The sequence below is a fragment of the Bos indicus x Bos taurus genome, chromosome X (assembly GCF_003369695.1).
Source record: "Bos indicus x Bos taurus breed Angus x Brahman F1 hybrid chromosome X, Bos_hybrid_MaternalHap_v2.0, whole genome shotgun sequence".
NCBI lineage: Eukaryota > Metazoa > Chordata > Mammalia > Artiodactyla > Bovidae > Bos > Bos indicus x Bos taurus.
The window spans coordinates 22393591-22416177 of NC_040105.1; the positions used below are offsets into that span (position 1 = coordinate 22393591).

At 44.3% G+C, this 22587-nt stretch overlaps 1 protein-coding gene across 4 annotated transcripts in view; it reads right to left on the reverse strand.

Moving 5' to 3' along the window:
- Positions 1 to 22587, reverse strand: part of LOC113887136 (choline-phosphate cytidylyltransferase B) — a 147098-nt gene that overhangs the window by 68173 nt on the left and 56338 nt on the right. For 2 of the 4 annotated variants that reach the window (XM_027534034.1, XM_027534036.1), the window contains exon 2: positions 13706 to 13805. The exons of 1 other annotated variant lie outside the window; for it this stretch is intronic. In XM_027534034.1, coding sequence (XP_027389835.1) covers positions 13706 to 13805 — 100 coding nt within the window. Of the gene's footprint in view, positions 1 to 13705; positions 13806 to 14301; positions 14503 to 22587 lie in introns of those variants that run through there. One more of the 4 variants, XM_027534035.1, reaches the window with a different exon arrangement.

Here is a 22587-nt window from a genome sequence, read left to right on the forward strand (position 1 = left end):
ACGTGTAGTGCTCAGGGATAGAGGAATGTGATCCATGCTACAGTTGTCCCTAGGGAGAAAGGTCAAGAGAGACAGAGACTCTCAGTGTGAAATATAGTGCTCTGGGAAGTGCCATGTCTTCAGGAAGAGGGACACACTTCACCACAGCTTCCTGGGAGTCAGGTGACTGTGCTCAGAAGTGCAGAGTGACACTTTTGCTGAGCCAGCCCAAAGACCCAGCACTTCCAATAAGAGGGAGACACCGGGAGGTAGAGGGGCTGGGCGCCAACGTTTACACCATTCTGGACTCTCAAGAAAACTAGAAAGTGAAAATATAGCCAACTAAGGGCTTCCCTTGTGGCTCAGCTGGTAAAGAATCCGCTTGCAATGTGGGGGACCTGGGTTCAATCCCTGGGTTGGGAAGATTCCCTGGAGAAGGGAAAGGCTACCCACTCCAGTATTCTGGCCTGGAGAATTCCATGGACTATGTTGCAAAGAGCTGGACACAACTGAGCAACTTTGACTTCACTTTCACAAGCTAAATATGGCCAACTGAACATACACACTCTCATCTCCATGTCCTCTCAAACACCACAAGAATTACAGAGAAAGAATTAAAAAGGGATAATCCCCCAAGGACATAGCAAACAATGAAGGCAACGACAGGGGATTAGAGATGTCAACCACAACTTGGAAAGTTGGTTGTCACGTGCTGGGTATCTACAGGGAACAAGAATCAGAGGTGGGGCAGATGGGGAAAGGATTGCTGGTTGGTTGGCTTTATGAGACTAAGATTCCTACTAAATTTTTAAAGACACATCATATTGATGTTATAAATTTTTCAAAAAGAAATCAATGCAAACTTCTGTTGAATGATCCTCAAGTCTGAGATTTAAAATTGTGATTATTTTTTGACATACTACAACCTCATTAATTCAGAACATAAATTGAAAGGAACGTTACATTAATACATTCAGATGGTACAATGTTTCTAATAAATTAAATTTTTCTAATAAAAAAACTTGAGAGACTTTATTTCAGATAGGGAATTGCAATTATTCCCAATTATACACCATTTTGAGCAAACAGAATTGCCTTCACAGGATTATACTGTATTCTAAATAAGGCACAGTAAATAGAAAATACTTTGAAATAACAAACTGTCTAATGAGGGATCCTTGGTTTCAAAGCTCTTATTCAATTTGATTTCAATTGAGGAAAATTTGTTTTAAGATATAAACCCCAAGGGAAAGCAGATGGCAGTTTTGCAGAAGTTTTTGTTATTGATTCAGAGGTGATCAAGATAAATAAATTCAAGAAGGGAGGAAAGAAAAGTGAAGTGAAGAATGATGATATAATTAGGCTATTTAGTAGATCTTTGAAGAGTATTTGTGGAGTTGATTTTGCAATAAGCTCACTTTTTTGAATTGTAATGTGTCAGCAATTGCCAGACTAAGAAATTCTGCAGGACCAAAAAAAACCCCCCAAACCCTGATCTCTTCAACAAATAAACTTAGAAAAAAAAGAAGAAAGAAAAGAGATGAAGAGGGGATCTTAGAGATTAAAAGATATATTAAAAATATCTCAACATATTGTAATGTACAGACATTATTTGGATTTGGGTTCGAGCAAACTATAAATAAATGATGACATAAGACAACTGGAGGGGTATATGTATAATACAGCTGATTCACTTCACTATACAGCAGAAACTAACACAATATTGTAAAGTAACTAGACTCCAATAAAAAAGAAAAGACATGAATCCACCACAGGTGATTCATTGTTGATATATGGCAAAACCAACACAATATTGTAAAGTTAAAAAATAAAATAAAATAATAAAATATTTAGTTTCAGGTGAAAAAAAAAGAAAAGACAATTGGAAATTGGAACACTAGATATTTTATTATATTAAAGAATTACTGTTAATTTTTTAGGTGAGGTAATGGTATAGTGGTTATATCCTAAAAAACCAGAGCTCTTATTTTTAAGGCATTATACAGAAATATTTATGGATGAAATGATATGAAGCCTGGGATTTTGTTGCAAATAATTCAAGAGGGGAGAATTTATGAGGCAAGACTGGCCACAGGATGGTGGTTGTTAAGTATGGGTGATGGACACATGAAGGTTCATTATATTGTTCTATTTTCACGAATGTTTGAAATTCTCCATAATATTTTTAATAGACTGTGGCTTAACTTAACTTGCATATATATTTGCTTTAATCTTTGGTTGGAGGTTTTTCTGGACATCCTTTTAGGCATCTAGGGACTCTCCAAGGAGTCTATGCTGGGAACCACCGACCTGTGAAGCTACAGGTTTGGCCGTGATCAAAAAGTCTCTCCACAGCCATGCTGGAAAGACCTTAAAGTAGCTCCCAATGACTCCCACCTCATGCTCTTCTTGCCTCTGTGAGATCCTCTCCCTTTGAAATGGGAGTAGGAGCTATGCCTTGCTTCTAACCAGGAAAATATGACACTGGTGATAGATGTCTCCCCCATAATTATTTTACAGTGTGTAAGACTCCATTTTGCTAGCAGACTCAATCTTTCTCCCTTGGTGGCTTTGAAGAAGCAAGCTGCCATACTTTAGAGGGCCATGTGCCAAGGAATTGCAGGTGGCCTCTAGGAGCTGAGGTTGGGCTCTGGCTGACAACCAGCAAGAAGCTAGACCCCTGGTCTTAGAGTTACAAGGAAATAAATTCTGCCAACGACCTGAGTGAGCTCAAATACAGATCTATCATGAATCAAGAGAAATAAGCCAAGTGACACTTTGAATGCAGTCTTGTGAATCTCTGAATAGAGGACTCAGCTAAGCCAGGCTCAGACTCCTTATCCATGGAAATTATGACATAATGAATATATATGCATTGTTTTAAGCCACTAGATCTGTGGTAATACATTAAATATCATACAAACTGAATACAATGGCAGTATAGATTTCCTGCCTACAGATTATTATGCTTTTTGAAAAGTACTTAAGGTAAATTCCTGTTTACCCTAAATGACCACAGCAAGGTATATCAGATAAATGTGATGTTCTGACAAAATGTAAATCTGTATACAAATCATTAATTTCCATGTTTCAAATAATTTATTAATAAATATGACAAACTACATGTAACACCAAAATGATGCTGAATATTTTCTTGAAGATCATGGATATAAATAATGACCATGTACACTACTGTGGGTAAAATTTGATTATTTTAACTACCTGGATCTTACATTCCAAATTTCTGTAAGTTATTCAGCATCTTAAAGTAAAGGGAACAGTAAAGAGGGCTGTACTTAACAAATATCTCACACCATATACAAAAATTAACTCAAGATGGATCATAAACCTAAATGCAAAGCTAAAACTATAAAATTTCTAGAAGACCTTTGAAAACCAAAAAGATACATGTACCCCAATGTTCACTGCAGCACTATTTACAACAGCTAGGACATGGAGGTAATCTAGATGTCCACTGACAGGTGAATGGATAAAGAAGATGTGGTACATATATACAATGAAGTATCATTCAGCCATAAAAAAGAACAAAATTGGGTCATTTGTATTGATGTGGATAAACCTAGAGTCTCTGTCATACAGAGTGAAGTTAGAAAGAGAAAAATAAATATCATATATTAACATCCACTGGATCATTGAAAAAGCAAGACAGTTCCAGAAAAACATCTACTTACTGCTGCTTTATTGACTACACCAAAGCCTTTGACTGTGTGGATCACAACAAACTGTGGAAAATTCTTCAAGAGATGGGAATACCAGACCACCTGACCTGCCTCTTGAGAAATCTATATGCAGGTCAGGAAGCAACAGTTATTTTTTAAATTTATTTATTTTAATTGGAGGCTAATTACTTTACAATATTGTAGTGGTTTTTGCCATACATTGACGTGAATCAGCAACAGCAACAGTCAGAACTGGACATGGAACAACAGACTGGTTCCAAATAGGAAAAGGAGTACATCAAGGCTGTACACTGTTACCCTGCTTATTTAACTTATATGCAGAGTACATCGTGTGAAATGCCAGGCTGGATGAAGCACAAGCTGGAATCAAGATTTCCAGGAGAAATATCAATAACCTCAGATATGCAGATGATACCACCCTTATGGCAGAAAGCAAAGAACTAAAGAGCCTCTTGATGAAAGTGAAAGAGGAGAGTGAAAAAGTTGGCTTAAAACTCAACATTCAGAAAACTAAGATCATAGCATCCAGTCCCATCACTTCATGGAAAATAGATGGGGAAAAAGTGGAAACAGTGGCTGACTTTATTTTTCTGGGCTCCAAAATCATTGCAGATGGTGACTGCAGCCATGAAATTAAAAGACGCTTGCTCCCTGGAAGAAATGTTATGACCAACCTAGACAGCATATTGAAAACCAGAGACATTACTTTGCCAACAAAGGTCCGCCTAGTCAAGGCTATGGTTTTTCCAGTAGTCATGTATGGATGTGAGAGTTCGACTGTGAAGAGCGCTAAGCACCAAAGAACTGATGCTTTTGAACTGTGGTGTTGGAGAAAACTCTTGAGAGTCCCTTGGACTGCAAGGAGATCAAACCAGTCCATCCTAAAGGAGATCAGTCCTGAGTGTTCGTTGGAAGGACTGATGCTGAAGCTGAAACTCCAATACTTTGGCCACCTGATGTGAAGAGCCACCTGACTCACTGTAAAAGACCCTGATGCTGGGAAAGATTGAAGGCGGGAGGAGAAGGGGACGACAGAGGATGAGATGGTTGGATGGCATCACTGATTCAATGGACATGAGTTTGGGTAACCTCCAGGAGTTGGTGATGGACAGGGAAGCCTGGCGTGCTGCAGTCCATATATATATATATATATACATATATATATATATATAGGGGATATATGTGTACCTATAGCTGATTCATTTTGTTGTACAGCAGAAACTAATACAACATTGTAAAGCAATTATATTCCAATTTTTAAAAAATAAATAAAACTTCTAGAAGAAAAAAGAAAAAAATCGTAGTGGCTTTGAGTTTGGAAAAAAATTCCTAAATAGGAACCAAAAAGGACACACTATAAAACAAATGTATATATTTTAAACCTTATTTAAACTCTTTATTCTTCAAAAGACATTTTTACAAATATGAAAAGGCAAGTCTTCGGGAGAAAATATTTGGAAAATATGTATTTGAGACTTGTATCTGGAATATATAAAGAACCCTCAAGACTCAATACTAAGATAAACAACTCTTTAAAAAGAGCAAAAAAATTTCAACAGCCAAATAGAGGATAGCAAATAAGGACATGAAAGGATCCTCAACCCCATTAATCATTGCTGCTGCAAATCTTCTGACCTAGCCTTTGAAGTCACTCAGCATCGCTTATGCCACATTCCATTTGTTATACTACTACTACTACTACTACTACTACTACTACTACTACTACTAAGTCGCTTCAGTCGTGTCCGACTCTGTGCGACCCCATAGACGGCAGCCCACCAGGCTTCCCGTCCCTGGGATTCTCCAGGCAAGAACACTGGAGTGGGTTGCCATTTCCTTCTCCAATGCATGAAAGTGAAAAGTGAAAGTGAAGTCGCTCAGTTGTGTCCGACTCCAGCGACCCCATGGACTGCAGCCCACCAGGCTCCTCTGTCCATAGGATTTTCTAGGCAAAAGTACTGGAGTGGGGTGCCATTGCCTTCTCTGCCATTAGTAATTAGGGAAATACAAATTAAGGTCATACTGAGATATTACTTCCTACTCATTAGAATGGCTAAAAATTTCAAAAATTATTGACCATACCAAGTGTTGGGGAGGATATAGAGCAAATGGAACTCTCATACACTGCTGATGGGAATGTAAAATGGTACAAATGCATTGGAAAGCAGTTTGGCAGTTGGTCAAAAAGTTAAATATATACATACCATATGGCCAGATAGGAGGCAATCATCAACTACATTACATGTGAATTCACATTTTTGCAGGGCACGTTATGGGGTTTCTTGATATTGTTTCAGATTCAGGCAACAATAAAAGGGTGATAATTCATTTTTTTCTTATGGCTTTTTAAAAGGAGCTTGTTAACAATGCCTTAAAAGTACATTTGGGGGACTTCCCTGGTGAGCCAGTGGTTAAGAGTCTGCCTGTCAATGAAGGGAACATGGATTCAATCCCTGGTCTGGGAAGATTCCACACGCCACAGGACAACTAAGCCCGTGCACCACAAAGCCTACCAAAGCCTGCGAGCTCTGGAGCCTGTGCTCCGCAACAAGAGAAGCCACTGCAACGAGAAGCCCACACACCACAACTAGAGTAGCCCCCACTCGCCACAACTAGAGAAAACCTGTGCGCAGCAACAAAGAGCCAGTGCAGCCAAAAAGAATAAACATAATGAATAAACGAATTATTTTTTAAAGTACACATGGATTTACAAAGCATATGTATTTCACTTAATCTTTCCATCAATTCTGTGAAGTAGGTAGGGGAGAAAGGACTTACTATCCTCTCTCATAGAGGGACAAATGAAAACTCAGTAAAGCTGAGGAGCTTACCCAGCATCATACAACTGACTTAAGATATGATAATGTGATATATAATATGATAGGAGAGTTTGAGTGCAAACCAAACTCAAATGTTCTTCTAACTCATGATGCCTCCTAGAAAACTACATGCCAATATGGAGTCTTTTTTTAAAAAGAGAAAGATAGACTATTACCAAAGGCCCAGTAATTAGTATTGTTTTTATGTACAACTGATGTACAAAAAAGGTGGCAAAAAATCAAACTTTTAAAATCTAATAGTTTCTTATTTATAAAGTTTACATAGCTTTTTAAAAATGTTTATTTTATTTATTTGTCTTGGCTGCCTCGGGTCTAGTTGTAACATGAGGGTTTAATTGCTCCCTGGCATGTGGGATCTTGGTTCCCAGACCAGGGATTGAACCTGCATCCCCTGTACTGCAAAGCAGGTTCTTAACCACTGGACCACCAGGGAACTCCCTATAAAGTTTACATAGTTTTATATAAACTTCATCATTTTCTTCTACTTATAGGCAGTGATGCTACTTTCAGTCAATGATAAAGATCGATATTTACTTTTTAAAATACATTGAAGTTAAAAAAGAGTACATCTAAAGAAAAATTAAGTAAATTATAGTACAGGTGACACATAAATAAGGCAAAATTCATTAAGGTGGCTCTTGAAACATGCATTTTGAAAGCTTTATACATATCACCATGAACAGAACAATGCAAATTCCCTTTCTGTGAAGGAAAGTAAGAAATCACAACTGAGTTTCCCTTAGTCGGCTTTACTGGAAAGGAACCTATGAAACAATCATTTGGACTTGTCCTTTACCTCCAGGCAGAGGACTGATTCTTTCTGTCTCCGGATACGTACTAATAAACCTTGGAGGGTCATAGCTCCACAGCTGGACAAGTTCAGCTAAGATTCACAGTGCCAGTTCCACTCAACAACAACAAAAAACAACCCAATCAAAAATGAGCAGAAGACCTAAACAGACATTTCTCTGAAGAAGACATACAGATGGCCAAAACCACATGAAAAGATGCTTAACATATCTAATTATTAAAGAAATGCAAATCAAAACTACAATGAGGTATTACGTCATACCAGTCAGAACGGCCATCATTAAAAAGTCTGTAAATAAGAAATGGTGGAAAGGGTGTGGAGGAAAGAGAACCATCTTACACAGATGGGAATGTAAACTGGTGCAGCCACTGTAGAGAACAGTATGGAGGTTCCTCCAAAAGGTAAAAATAGAGTTGCTGTATCATCCAGCAATCCCACTCCTAGGCATATGCCCAGATAAAACTGCATTTCAAAAAGATACATACACCACTATGTTCATAGCAGCACCATCTGCACTAGCCAAGACATGGAAACAACCTACATGCCTGGTGACAGACGAATGGACAAAGAAGGTGTGGGCCACATACACAATAGAATACTATGCAGCCATCAAAAAGATCCCATTTTTAAAAAGCAATGCCATCAAAGCCACCAAAAAGATGGCATCAAAAAGACTGGCATTAGGCATCAACAAAGCCATCAAAAAGATGCCATCAAGAAAGAAACCAGTGCCATTTGCAGCAACATGGATGGACCCGGAGATCACCATACTAAGCGAAGGAAGTCAGAAAGAGAAAGACAAAAACGTGATATCACTTAAATGTGGAAACTAAAATACAATACAAATCAACACATCTACAAAAACAGATGCACCGATATAAAGAACAGGCTTGCGATTGCCAAGGGGAGTGAGCAAGGAAGGGAAGGAATGGGAGTTTGAGATTAGCAGAAGTGAACTGTTAGATATAGTATGGATAAATGAGAAAGTTCTATTGTATTGCTGCTGCTAAGCTGCTAAGTCACTTCAGTCGTGTCCGACTCTATGACCCCATAGACAACAGCCACCAGGCTCCCCCGTCCCTGAGATTCTCCAGGCAAGAACACTGGAGTGGGTTGCCATTTCCTTTTCCAATGCACGAAAGTGAAAAGTGAAGTCGCTCAGCCGTGTCCGACTCTTAGCGACCCCATGCACTGCAGCCTAACAGGCTCCTCCATCCATGGGATGCCATTGCCTTCTCCGTATTGTATTGCACAGGTAACTAAATTTAACACCCTGTGACAAAAATACCCTGGAAAAGAATATAAAAAAGAATATATGTGTATGTATAACGAACCACTTTGCTGTACAGAAAAAACTTCTACAACATTGTAAATCAACTATACTTCAATAATTTTTTTTAAATGTGCTAGTTCCAACTGCTCTACTGTGCTCCTTCTCTTAAGGTTCCTCACCCTCTGACCTCACAGATGAGGTCCAGGAGCTAAAAGCTATGAGCAGCCTCTCTGAGAATTTATACACCAGCCCCTGTTTGGGTAGACCTAAACCTGTGAAATATAAAGCAGGCTATCATATGAAGTCATAAAATGGGCTAGTGAAGGAGTTAGTGAAAGACTTTAGTTACAACTATAATCCTGAAACACGCTGTAAACCCCCAATACAGGCCTCTTTCCTCTTTTTGACAGGATGTTCAAGACAGCACCACAGAAGGGTGCTTACTAGTCTTGAAAATTACCAAACACTTCAAAAAGGTAATGACATTTTTCTTGTCTTCTTAAACAATAGTCAAATAGCAAGATATTTTAAAAACTCTGTGAGCTTCTCTAGTAACAATCCAATGCAACAACTATTCTTTAGATAACCGCCACAATACTTGCTCCAACCACGAACAACAGTTACTCTTAAGCAGTGGTTCTAGCAAAATAGTCCCAGGACAGGCATTACCTGCTGCTAAGTCGCTTCAGTCGTGTCCGACTCTGTGCGACCCCATAGACGGCAGCCCACCAGGCTCCCCTGTCCCTGGGATTCTCCAGGCAAGAACACTGGAGTGGGTTGCCATTTCCTTCTCCAATGCATGAAAGTGAAAAGTGAAAGTGAAGTCACTCAGTCGTGTCCGACTCTTAGCGACCCCATGGACTGCAGCCTACCAGGCTCCTCTGTCCATGGGATTTTCCAGGCAAAAGTACTGGAGTGGGGTTCCATTACCTAGGAACTTGTTAGAGATGCAAATACTTGAGCCTCACCCAGACCAAAATCTGGGAGAGGGGCCCAGCAGAGGGTTTTAGCAAGGCCTTCAGGAGGTTCTAAGCAAGCTAAAGTTTGAGGACCACTCTCAGTGACTGATTATCAGAGTGTGGTCTAAGATGAATATGTGCCTTGTAAGTAATTAAAGAACTAACTTCTTATCACATTTTAACACTGATATTAAAAGTTATAAGTAGGGCTTCCCCAGTGGTCCAGCGGTAAAGAATCTACCTGCCAGTGCAGAAGACACAGGTTCAATCACTGATCCAGGAAGATCCTACAGGCCATGGAGCAACTAAGCCCACGTACCAGAACTATTGAGCCTGTGCTCTAGAGCCAGAGAGCCACAACTACTGAGTCCACAGGCTACAACTACTGAAGCCCACATGCCCTAGAGTCTGTGCTATGCTACAAGAGAAGCCTCCACAATGAGAAGCTCACACACTGCAACTACAGAGTAGCCTCCACTTTGTGCAACTAGAGAAAAACCTGTGCACATCAACGAAGAGCCAACACAGCCCAAAAAAATTATTTTTTAATTTTTAAAAGATGCTCTAAATAAAGGATTTCCTAGCAGAAGTTCCCTTGGCCAGATGCCCACCAAATATCACAAATTCTCCTGGATGACTTCCCAGTATGGTCACCTGAGATAAAAGGGGAGAATTTCTGAGAATAGTAGTTCACCTTTGCTCCACCTCATCCCTCCTTTAATGACCTGTGTACCACAGAGCCCACCATACAGGTATTTTAAAATGCACCATCTTATTCTAGCTTGAGTCTTAGGCTTTAAACCTCTTGGCGGGACTTCCCTGGTGCAACAGTGGGTAAGAATCCTCCTGCCAATGCAGGAAACACAAGTTCGATCCCTGGTCCAGGAAGTTCCCACATTCCATGAAGCAACTAAGCCTGTGTGCCACCACTACTGAACCTGTGCTCTAGAGCCCGCGAGCCCCAACTACTGAGTTCACATGCCCTAGAGCCCATGTTCTGCAACAAGAGAAGCCACTGCAATTAGAAGCCCGTGCACTGCAACTAAGAGCAGCCCCACTCACCACAACCAGAGAAAGCCCGAGTGTAGCAACGAAGACCCAGTGCCACCAAAAATAAGATACATAAATTATTAAAACAACAACAACACACACACACTTGGCAGTTAGCCTACAGGTACTCAGTCTCACTCAATCACCCCCAGCAGCAGGTCAAACTCTGATTCTATTTCCAACTGATGAGCTCCTTTTCTTGTCCCAATCTTTCATTCGTTCATTCATTCATTCACAAAGTATTGAATTCACAAAGTACTGAGCATACAGTACTACTCTAGGTACTGGTAAAACATCAGTGGGCATGGAGATGGTCCTCCCACTACAGAAGATGGTAGCATCTGTCTTGTTCACACACTTGCTAGCCTCCAGTTCAAAGTCTGAGCATGTTCTCACTGAGCTCCATGGGCTGCCGTGGCACATGTTCCACAGGGCAGCCCATCGTGGTGGACAAAGCAGGGGTATGAGGTGAAAGGGACTTGAGATCGAATCCTAGCTCTACCTGTCAGCTAGGACATTTGACAAGTTACTTTCCAGTTCTCCAAGTGTCACTGACCTTGTCAGCAGAGAGGGCACAAAAATACCCACCTTAACCAGTTTTTGCAAAGACTAAATAGAGTACATACAGGGCACAGCACCTAGCAGATGGAGGGCAAGTTCAAATCCCCTTTTCCTTTCCCTTAGAAAAGTAGGATCCTTTTCTGCTCGGGCCTAAAACATCCTTTAACTTGAAGTCAAGTCTGTTCTCTTCATAACCACCTGGACTTTCATTCCACCGTTTAGATTTATTGCTGCATCAGCATTTCTCAGGCTATGGTCTATAGGTCACCAACTTCAGAATCGCCTGGGCTATTTGTTAAAAATGCAGATGCCTGGGCTCCATCCTAGATTTAGGACTCTGGGAGAGTGAGCAAAAACCTCTGCTGTTTACAAACTTACCAGGTGATTCTTTGCACACTGGTTTAGCTGCTCTGCACTATCTCCTCAAGGCTTTTCTTGCCTAAATTTTCACAACAAGTCATTATAAGAACTTCCTTGGTAATCCAGTGGTTGAGAATCCACCTGTCAACACAGGTAACGTGGGTTCAATCCCTGGTCCAGGAACTAAGATCCCACATGCCACAGGGCAACTAAGCCTGTGCACCACGACTAGAGAGCAGCCCCACTCACCATAACCAGGGAAAGCCCCCACAGCACAAAGACCCGGTGTGCCCGAAAATAAATGAGTAAATTTAAACAAAGCAGTCACTACAAAGCCCTCTAACTGCCTGCTCTGCTCCTCACTTCACTCCCTCGAAGCTCTTCTTAAAGGGGCAGCAGAGTGTGCCCCTTTAAGAGTGAAAAGGGTCAACAGATCAAGCTTGAGCACAAACAGGTTTGAGATCCAATCCCAGCTTTAGCACTTACCAGTGGTTCTCAAAGCGTGGTTCCCCAGCAGCAGCCTCACCTGGGAACTTCTTAGAGACGCACATTCTTGGGTCTCACCCCAGTTGGACTGAATCAGGGGGTAAGGCCCAGCCACCTGTGTTTTAATAAGCCCTCTGGGTTATTCTAAGACAAACTCAAATGTGAGAAACACTGCCACTTACTAGCTAAACGATCTTCTGCAGATTCCCAGATTCTCTAAAGCAGCGGTCCCCAACCTCTTTGGCACCAGGAACTGGTTTTGTGGGAGACAATTTTTCCATGGACTGGGGTGGGGATGGTTTGGGGATGATTCAAGTGCATTATATTTATTGTGCACTTTATTTCTATCATTATTACATCAGCTGCACCTCAGATCATCAGGCACTAGATCCTGGAGGTTGGGGACCCCTGTTCTAAAGCCTTCACTTCCTCACCTGTGAAATGCTAAAAGTATTAAACACATAGGGTTGTGATAGTGAAATGACAATAAAGATAAAGAACTTAGTGTACAGTAAGTACTTAATAAATATCTGCTGCTCTTAAGCAAACTGTCCTTTGTCGCATGGATTCTATTACATTTGGGATGTTTGTTTTTTGGGCTGGCGAGTGGAAACCATAGAATTATGCCGTCCCAAATGGCTCAAGGCTCACCTGCTGGACTAGTCTTATTTTTCACTCCATCGCAATCGACAGAAACGCCACTCCCTCCCTCCCTATCATTGCACCTTCACTATTCCTGTCTCACTTGCCCACAATATCCTTCCATTTTCTTCCCACAAAGAACCCATCGTTACTTTTTCTGACAGATCAGCTCAGGTCTGGGATTAGGTCTTGCCTGACTGCTTGAAGCCAAATGAATCTGCCCTTCTCAAAACTGTCAGCTATCATTTGTGCTGCAGGATTTAACCCCTAAGAACATGCATGCAAGCTACTGGTGGGTTTTTATTTCCTATCTAGTTGTCTTATCTCTTTAATTATAGTGAACGCTCTTAGGAAACAGAGATAGCACCTTACAGTTCTTTTTTACATCTCTTCCCTCTCCATCTCCGGTAGGGGCTAAAGGAATGAACGGTAAGTTCCTAGAGCAGAGCCAGGGCATACTTGGAGAAACTTAAAACACAGACTTTTAAGAATGATAATAATTACAGTAGCGTAGGTTTTTCTATGACCTCACAGTTTTTAAAAAATGCAATGGTATGTTTAATGCAATCTAGTTGTCATAAATGGAGAAGGCAATGGCACCCCACTCCAGTACTCTTGCCTGGAAAATCCCATGGATGGAGGAGCCTGGTAGGCTGTGGTCCATGGGGTTGCACAGAGTTGGACACGACTGAAGTGACTTAGCAGCAGTAGCAGCAGCAGTTGTCATAAAAAGCCTGCTTAGGAATCCTGGCCCTGTTTGCACATGAGGAAACAGATTCAGACTATTCTCATGACTCGCCCAGGTGGTAGAAAGTAAAGAAGAGAGCTGGGGCTCCAACTCCAGTGTCCTGCAACATCTTTTCCTTGGCTACTTTGCTTGGTGCAGTTGATCGACATCAGCATTTACCCTCCCCGCCCTGTGCGATCACCTCGAGATGCATGTCTCCAATGTGAAGCAAGAGCTGCTCACATAATGATGGGCCTTTCTGCCACTTGAGGTGTCAGGACAGGGCCCATCTGGAGAATAAGTAGTACAGCCTCACCTGGTGTCCCTAAGCGGGCTTGCGCAATGGTCAGTTTCTCATGGGGTGCTTGGCACAGACAACTGGTTTCATCTGCAAATGGGGCAGGTGCAGTCAGGGTCTAGAAGGAAAAAAGAGAAAGGGAGTAAATTCAGTCTGACAGCCTTGGCTTTGGCACTGGCTTCCCCTGAAGTTTTATTTCTGTTGGCTACATGTGGATGATTAAGTAGAAGATATCCACTCAGTCTTTCAGAGAAATATCGTACTGTTAGAAAGAAAAACAGGGATAATGTTCATGAAGGCTTTTTTTTTTTTTCCTGACTGATGCTTCAGCAATAAGCTCTCCAGCATGTACTATCTGCCAGGTACCAGACGTGGTGCTCTGGACATGGTATTTCCCCCAGGCCCTGCAATACCCTATGATGGTAGACACTGCTCTCCTATAGGCATTCTGTCCTTCTACAGCACAGGACGATATCATCTCTGCATCGCAGAAAAGGAAACTGAGGCTTAGCAGGATTAAGGAACATGCCAAGTCATGCCCCCTGGAAAGGCACGATGCTCAGCTTGGAGCATTTCACAAACAACCAGGGCAGACTTCAAACATTCAGACTTACCCACACCCGGGGGTACTCGGCTGGAAGGAATGCCATGGTCAGGAGTGTGGCAGACATCTGTATTTCACACACAGCGGCCTGGCCAATCACAAACTCTGACGTCTCTTTAGCGCAAAGGCCCAAGCAGTTATCTGTGCCCGGGGAGGGCCTAAAAGCCCAGCATTTCTGGCGGGCTGCAGATAACTGCTCCTCTCTGGTGGTTCCAACAGCCACCAACGGCTGGAGGCCCCGCCCCAGGCAGCTCGGGCTGGGGCTCTGGGGAGCGCTGTCAGAGAGATGTAGTCACTTGGAAGCCTGCCCAGGAAGTGGCTCTGCATTTTTGAGTCAGCCTCTTAAAATGAAAACCTCACTCTCTCTAGACAGAGGAAGACAAAGTGAGCCGTATTTCTGTAAACAAGGGGCAAGTGCAATCCAGAATCCATCTGTCGTCTTTGAACTATGTCCTTACCATGGTCTTCGCTACCTCATCTTCAGTATTTTTAAAGCTGAAGGTGACGAGTCACTGTGAATATTACTCATATTGCTGCATGAACTATTTCTTAGAGATAGACACAGGTGTTCCTTAACTTGGGAAGACTAAAGAACGATCCATACATGTGAAGGTGGCTCTGAGACTGCCATTCATTCACTCATTCACTTATATACATGCCAGGTGACATCTGAGAACTGGAGGTAGAAGCAAAGGTAAAACCAGTCCCCACTCTGCAGGGACCCCCATGCTCCACTGACCTGCCCCTACTGTCTCCCCATTGTACCTTTCGCCCTGGGAGCTGGAGTCCTGCCCTAAAGTTGTCTGGAGACCTCTCAGTTGACTGAGGCTTTCTTAACCCCCACCCTCCCATTCAGGGCTCTGAAAGCAAATCAAGACTTGAGACACGGAATCAGGAAATTTGAGTCTCTTACCACTTCCCTTTGAGATACATTAAGGTGACCTTGTAGGTCATGATGGGTCAGGGCAGTATTTTGAAGGAATAAAGGGGCGCAGGTGCAGGGATGAGAGCAGAGGCTCTGTAGCCACAAAATGGGGGTTCAAATCCCATTTCTAGCACTTAAAGGCTCTGTGTTCTAATTTGACTCTCCTGGTTCAAAGGAACAGATGCTACAGCTAAGTCAAGAGATGAAGGCTTACTTTACAGCTATCCTGGCACACAAACTGTGGGGGAAAAGGAGAAAGGGGCAGCACCTGGCCCCAGAGTGCTCTACATTGACCTGGCTGCTCTCTGCATGTCCATCTTTCTGTCCCGCTCAGATTACTCTGTTTCCTTCCACTACATTCAAGTCTCTGCCTTCTCCTCCCTCAGAAACTTCAGCTTGAATATGGCCCATTGCAGCTTCCTCAGCCTCCCTGCCCAACCTTGTTTCAACGGCTTTGGGTTGAGCCTTTCAGTCCCAGCTCCTCCCTCTGCCTACCCACTTTCTGCTTCTTTCCATGCTTCCCAATTCAAAATCCTAATGGAAGATCAACGTGACCAAGTTCATCTGTTCAAACCAGGCCACAACCAGGATTGGCTGGCACTCAGTCAGGTGCCACCTGGGGCCCAGCGGCTGGAGTTAGTGAAGGGAGGAGGACTAGTGAGGGAGGTCATGGGTAGCCTGTCATGGCCTCTTTAGCAGGAGCTGCCTTTGGGGCAAGAAATGTATCTGACTTTGGGAACATGCCTGCAATGTGGGTAGACCTGGGTTTGATCCCTGGGTGGGGAAGATCCCCTGGAGGAGGGCATGGCAACCCACTTGAGAATTCTTGCCTGAGAAATCCCATGGACAGAGGAGCCTGATGGGCTACAGTCCGTGGGGTTGGGAAGAGTGTGACACAACTGAGTTGACTAACACTTTCACTGGTGGTTAAGACTCCATGCTGCATGCTTCCAATGCAGGGTGCCTGGTCAGGGAACTAAGATCCTGTGTGATGCAACTAAGATTCAGTGCAGCCAAATAAATATTTTTCAAAAAAGAAATGTATCTGACTTTGTGTGTTCTTAAAAGGAAGCTCCTCAACTTAGTTGAAACTTTTATCTCTAAAATGGGTACCTATCTTATAGGGGTGTTGTGAAAAATGGGGATCAGGTATGTGAAGGACCTGGTACTCAAGGACTTGGAGCCATTTTTAGTGCTTCTAGCTTCTGTTAGTGTTCACTGTTATATATCATAGTATGTAGTACTATATATTATGATTAATTATATCTATTGTGTAGTTCCCGATTGAAACCAGCAAACTGACTCATGAATGAATTTTTAGGACACAACCCAAATAGACAAATGAATTGGCAAATGGGGTTAACTTACATTAATGATTCATTGACCTTCAATGTATGTGGCCAGTGAATCTTTTTTACATGATCTAAAATAAATTACTAATTGGAGATCTTTTATGTGCTAGTCACAAACTTTATTAAAGATATAAGGTGTTGCTGTTTTCCAAGAAAGGTATCAATATATTTTAGAGGGTGTGAAACCTGGTAATTAGACTTGTAAAGCAACAGTAGTTACTCAAAGGTGAAAACAGGTTTATGTGCACTGTGCATTTTGTTCTTAATCATTGTGACCTAGAAGTAGGAAAACAGATGAAGCAAAGAGATGGAAGGCAGAGGATGCTCTTAAATGTACTTGTGAGCATGTGAGTAGTCCATTAACAGTAGTTGACATGGAGAAGGGGTGTTTCTTGTTATGTACAAGGCACTGTGCTTAGAATGGGGAGAGTGTAAAAATAAATGAATGACAGACAGGCTTGTGCTCTAGGATACTTCCTAGGTTGAAATTCAAGCTCTACTTTCAGGAAGACTTTGGTTAAGGACCAGCTATCATCAATCAGCCCTGTGATCTGAGGCAGTTTTTTGCAGCCTGAACATCCCAGAACCTCCTCCTCTGAGTCAGAGCAAATCATTTGATTTAGAAGGAATTCTAGGGCTTCCCTGGTGACTCAGTGGTAAAGAATCCACCTGCCAATGCAGGAGATACAGGTTCGATCCCTGATCCAGGAAGATCCCACATGCCAGGAGCAACAAAGCTGGTGCACCACACTACTGAGCCTGCGCTCTAGAGCCTGGGAGCCCCACCTACCGAGCCTGCGCTCTAGAGCCTGGGAGCCCCACCTACCGAGCCTGCGCTCTAGAGCCTGGGAGCCACAACTACCGAGCCTGCGCTCTAGAGCCTGGGAGCCCCAACTACTGAGCCTGTGAGCCCCAACTACTGAACCTGCGCTCTAGAGCCTGGGAGCTCCACTTACTGAGCCTGTGCTCTAGAGCCTATGAGCCACAACTACTGAATCTGCGCTCTAGAGCCTGGGAGCCCCAACTACTGAGCTTGTTGTGCTCTAGAGTTTGTGAGCCCCAACTACTGAGCCTGTGCTCTAGAGCCTGTGAGCCTCAACTACTGAGCCTGTGCTCTAGAGCCTGTGAGCCACAACTACTGAGCCAGTGCTCTAGAGCCTGGGAGCTCCGCTTACTGAGCCTGTGCTCTAGAGCCTGTGAGCCACAACTACTGAACCTGTGCTCTAGAGCCTGGGAGCCCCACCTACTGAGCCTGTGCTCTAGAGCCTGGGAGCCCCACCTACTGAGCCTGTGCTCTAGAGCCTGTGAGCCCCAACTACTGAGCCTGTGAGCCCCAACTACTAAACCTGCGCTCTAGAGCCTGTGAGCCCCAACTACTGAACCTGCAGTCTAGAGCCTGGGAGCTCCACCTACCGAGCCTGCGCTCTAGAGCCTGTGAGCCACAACTACTGAGCCTGTGCTCTAGAGCCTGTGAGCCACAACTACTGAGCCAGTGCTCTAGAGCCTGGGAGCCCCAACTACTGAACCTGTGCTCTAGAGCCTGGGAGGCCCAACTACTGAACCTGCACTCTAGAGCCTGGGAGCTCCGCTTACTGAGCCTGTGCTCTAGAGCCTGTGAGCCACAACTACTGAACCTGTGCTCTAGAGCCTGGGAGCCCCACCTACTGAGCCTGTGCTCTAGAGCCTGTGAGCCCCAACTACTGAGCCTGTGAGCCCCAACTACTGAACCTGCGCTCTAGAGCCTGGGAGCTCCACTTACTGAGCCTGTGCTCTAGAGCCTGTGAGCCACAACTACTGAGCCAGTGCTCTAGAGCCTGGGAGCCCCAACTACTGAACCTGCGCTCTAGAGCCTGGGAGCCCCAACTACTGAACCTGCGCTCTAGAGCCTGTGAGCCCCAACTACTGAACCTGCAGTCTAGAGCCTGGGAGCTCCACCTACCGAGCCTGCGCTCTAGAGCCTGGGAGCCCCAACTACCGAGCCTGCGCTCTAGAGCCTGGGAGCCCCAACTACTGAGCCTGTGAGCCCCAACTACTGAACCTGCGCTCTAGAGCCTGGGAGCTCCACTTACTGAGCCTGTGCTCTAGAGCCTATGAGCCACAACTACTGAATCTGCGCTCTAGAGCCTGGGAGCCCCAACTACTGAGCTTCTTGTGCTCTAGAGCCTGTGAGCCCCAACTACTGAGCCTGTGCTCTAGAGCCTGTGAGCCTCAACTACTGAGCCTGTGCTCTAGAGCCTGTGAGCCACAACTACTGAGCCTGTGCTCTAGAGCCTGTGAGCCCCACCTACTGAACCTGCGCTCTAGAGCCTGGGAGGCCCAACTACTGAACCTGCGCTCTAGAGCCTGGGAGCTCCACTTACTGAGCCTGTGCTCTAGAGCCTATGAGCCACAACTACTGAATCTGCGCTCTAGAGCCTGGGAGCCCCAACTACTGAGCTTGTTGTGCTCTAGAGCCTGTGAGCCCCAACTACTGAGCCTGTGCTCTAGAGCCTGTGAGCCACAACTACTGAGCCAGTGCTCTAGAGCCTGGGAGCCCCAACTACTGAACCTGTGCTCTAGAGCCTGGGAGGCCCAACTACTGAACCTGCGCTCTAGAGCCTGGGAGCTCCACTTACTGAGCCTGTGCTCTAGAGCCTATGAGCCACAACTACTGAATCTGCACTCTAGAGCCTGGGAGCCCCAACTACTGAGCTTGTTGTGCTCTAGAGCCTGTGAGCCCCAACTACTGAGCCAGTGCTCTAGAGCCTGGGAGCCCCAACTACTGAGCCTGTGCTCTAGAGCCTGTGAGCCCCACCTACTGAACCTGCGCTCTAGAGCCTGTGAGCCCCAACTACTGAACCTGCACTCTAGAGCCTGGGAGCTCCGCTTACTGAGCCTGTGCTCTAGAGCCTGTGAGCCACAACTACTGAACCTGTGCTCTAGAGCCTGGGAGCCCCACCTACTGAGCCTGTGCTCTAGAGCCTGTGAGCCCCAACTACTGAGCCTGTGAGCCCCAACTACTGAACCTGCGCTCTAGAGCCTGGGAGCTCCACTTACTGAGCCTGTGCTCTAGAGCCTGTGAGCCACAACTACTGAGCCAGTGCTCTAGAGCCTGGGAGCCCCAACTACTGAACCTGCGCTCTAGAGCCTGTGAGCCCCAACTACTGAACCTGCACTCTAGAGCCTGGGAGCTCCACTTACTGAGCCTGTGCTCTAGAGCCTGTGAGCCACAACTACTGAATCTGCGCTCTAGAGCCTGTGAGCCCCAACTACTGAGCCTGTCCTCTAGAGCCTGTGAGCCCCAACTACTGAGCCTGTGCTCTAGAGCCTGGGAGCCACAACTACTGACTGTGCTCTAGAGCCTGGGAGCCACAACTACTGAAGTCCACGCACCCTAGAGCCCATGCTCCACAACAAGAGAAGCCACTGCAATGAGAAGCCCATGAATCGCAACTAGAGAGTAGTCCTCACTTGCTGCAACTAGTGGAAAAAAATATACACAGCAACAAAGACCCAGCACATCCAAAAATAAGCAAATACAATTAGAGAAGGAATTCTATGCTATCAGGTTGTCCCCTCCACCTACAAATGGCAGACCAACCTCAGGACAACAGGATTAAGACAGCCAGAGGCTCGAGAGGGACCCTGACTGGTCCATCCTGGCCTCCAGGCTCTACATCCGCCTGCAGGGCACCCAGGCCCCCATCTATTCCTCACTGCTTGCCAGAGCTAGGATGGTTCCAGGGATTCTCTGGTCTAGGCCCTACATGAGACATAAAACTGAGGCCCAATAACATAACATACAAACCTTCAAGTGCCTACCTAGTGCCATGTATCCATCTACATGCTATCAGATGTATTAGTTCATTTAATTTGTACCCTGTGAGGCAGGTACTGCCTCCACTGAACTGTAAAGGACCTGTCTTCAACAGTGACACCAAGTGGCAGCAAGAAGCAACAGCAGGGGTAGATCCCTCAGACTCAGTGACCTTTTGGGCTCCCTTTGAACTGAGGATACACTAGGATTCTAAGAGAATCAGGACAAAGGGGTCTCAAAAACAAGATACTGGACTTCTCGCTAATTAGAAAAGTGAGGGGGGAGCAAACAATTGAAAAAGCGTGGGACTTCATCTTTACCCAGACTTAGTGAAATAGGCCAGATTACTTACATATAAACAAGCCTCAGCTTAAGACTCCAAATCACCAGATTACATTGTCGAGTGTTTACTAACTAGCACATGCTGTGTGTTTCATATGATGCCAGATGTTTATAGGATAGATAAGGGGGTGGCGGAGGAAATAAGAAAGGGAAAAACAAAATTGGCTGTGGGGCAGCAGTCCTCAAAGGCGAAGGGTGGCCTTTTTAGAATGGGAAGAGGTATTAGTTTGTACAGGCATATTAAATTTTTAGCAATTTTATATGTGAGGGAAGATTCTACTCTCTTCAACATACAAGTCATTGAAAGTAAGCCTCTTGACTGATAGAGATCATCAGAGGACAGACTATGCCCCCTTAGGAAGCCATATACCAAATTCGGGGCTAGAGAGGCCCATGAAATTTTTATGTTTACTAGAGGAGAGTGAGGATTTTTAAAGGGTTAAGAAGCCCTGGCCCAGCGCCCTGAAACTCTCATATGCAAAGGTCTTGCCAGACCACAGAGTTGGAGCTAGACTGCAATAAAACTTGTACCTAATTTAAGATTTCAGAACACCCAGTCATTGCATGCGGACATATTGCCTATACGAAGCTCTGGTTATGCAAACTACATGGCAGTGCCACATGAAAGCATGTTCCCATCAGTCTTCTTAAGGGGGAAGACTAGATCCTGGGCATTTCATTTGCAGAATATGTTCAACTGGACATTATCAACTATTTACTTAAAACAAAAGCTATTAGGCACTATATAAAATATACAATACAAACATTACTTGAGTGCAAAAGTGGTCAGTAGAACCTCTGTTTATGCACTAGGCATCTCTGACTGACAACAGGCTCAATCACACAGCAAGTTAATCAACCAATCAAAATTTAGCATGGTACCGCTGAGGGTGACAGGCCAACTGCAAAGCTGCTTGTTTAAGCTAAGCTATTTTTAACTACAGTGGGGCTACTCAGTCAGGCCTGAGTCCCAATCCTAGTTCCATAAATCAGTGGCCACTTGATTTTCTAAATTTGAGTTTTAGAAAATTGCTGGTGCTTAACCTCTCTAACCTTCAGTATCCTCATCCAGAACATCTAGAAAAGAAGGATAATAAAATGATCTATCTCAGGACTTTCTTGGGAATTCCCTAGGAATTCCCCAGTGGTTAGAATCCACCCTCCAATGAAGGGGACATGGGTTTGATCCTTGGTGGGGAACAAAGACCCCACATGCTGTGGGGCAACTAAGCTCACACACTGCAACTAGAGAAAGCCGACATGCCACAACAAAGACCCAGCACAGCCAAAAATAAAAGAAAAAATAATAATAAAAAGGAGCAGTCATTTTGAAAAAAAAAAAAAAGATCTATCTCATGAAGTTGTTGTGAGGAGTAAATGAAATGATGTATGTGTGATTAACATCTTCCTTCTGCCTTTCCAGAATACATACTCTCCCACCTTCTTTACTCCTCAGCGTATGGCTTTCTGTATGGACTCCACCACTGGGTTCTCTTACCTTCCTGCTTCCAGTTGGGTTGGGCCCATGGAAGCATGCAAAATGCTGGAGGGTAGAACAAGAGGGTATTCATCTCGCTGGTATCCTCCCTGAGAGGAACCAGTATGCTAGTCCTGCTCTTTGCCTGAGAGCCACAGCTCCATGAGGTTCTGGTAACCGCATTCTCCCCATACCCCTTTCCTAATGTGTCTAGGCCTCCCAGTGTTTCTAGGCTTCAGGTACTATACCCATACTATACTTTGAGGTTTCCTTAAACTCTGCACATGCCTTTAAAAATAGTCCCTTTGTTACTGCTGCTGCTGCTAAGTCACGTCAGTCGTGTCCGACTCTGTGCGACCCCATAGATGGCAGCCCACCAGGCTCCTCCGTCCATGGGATTTCCC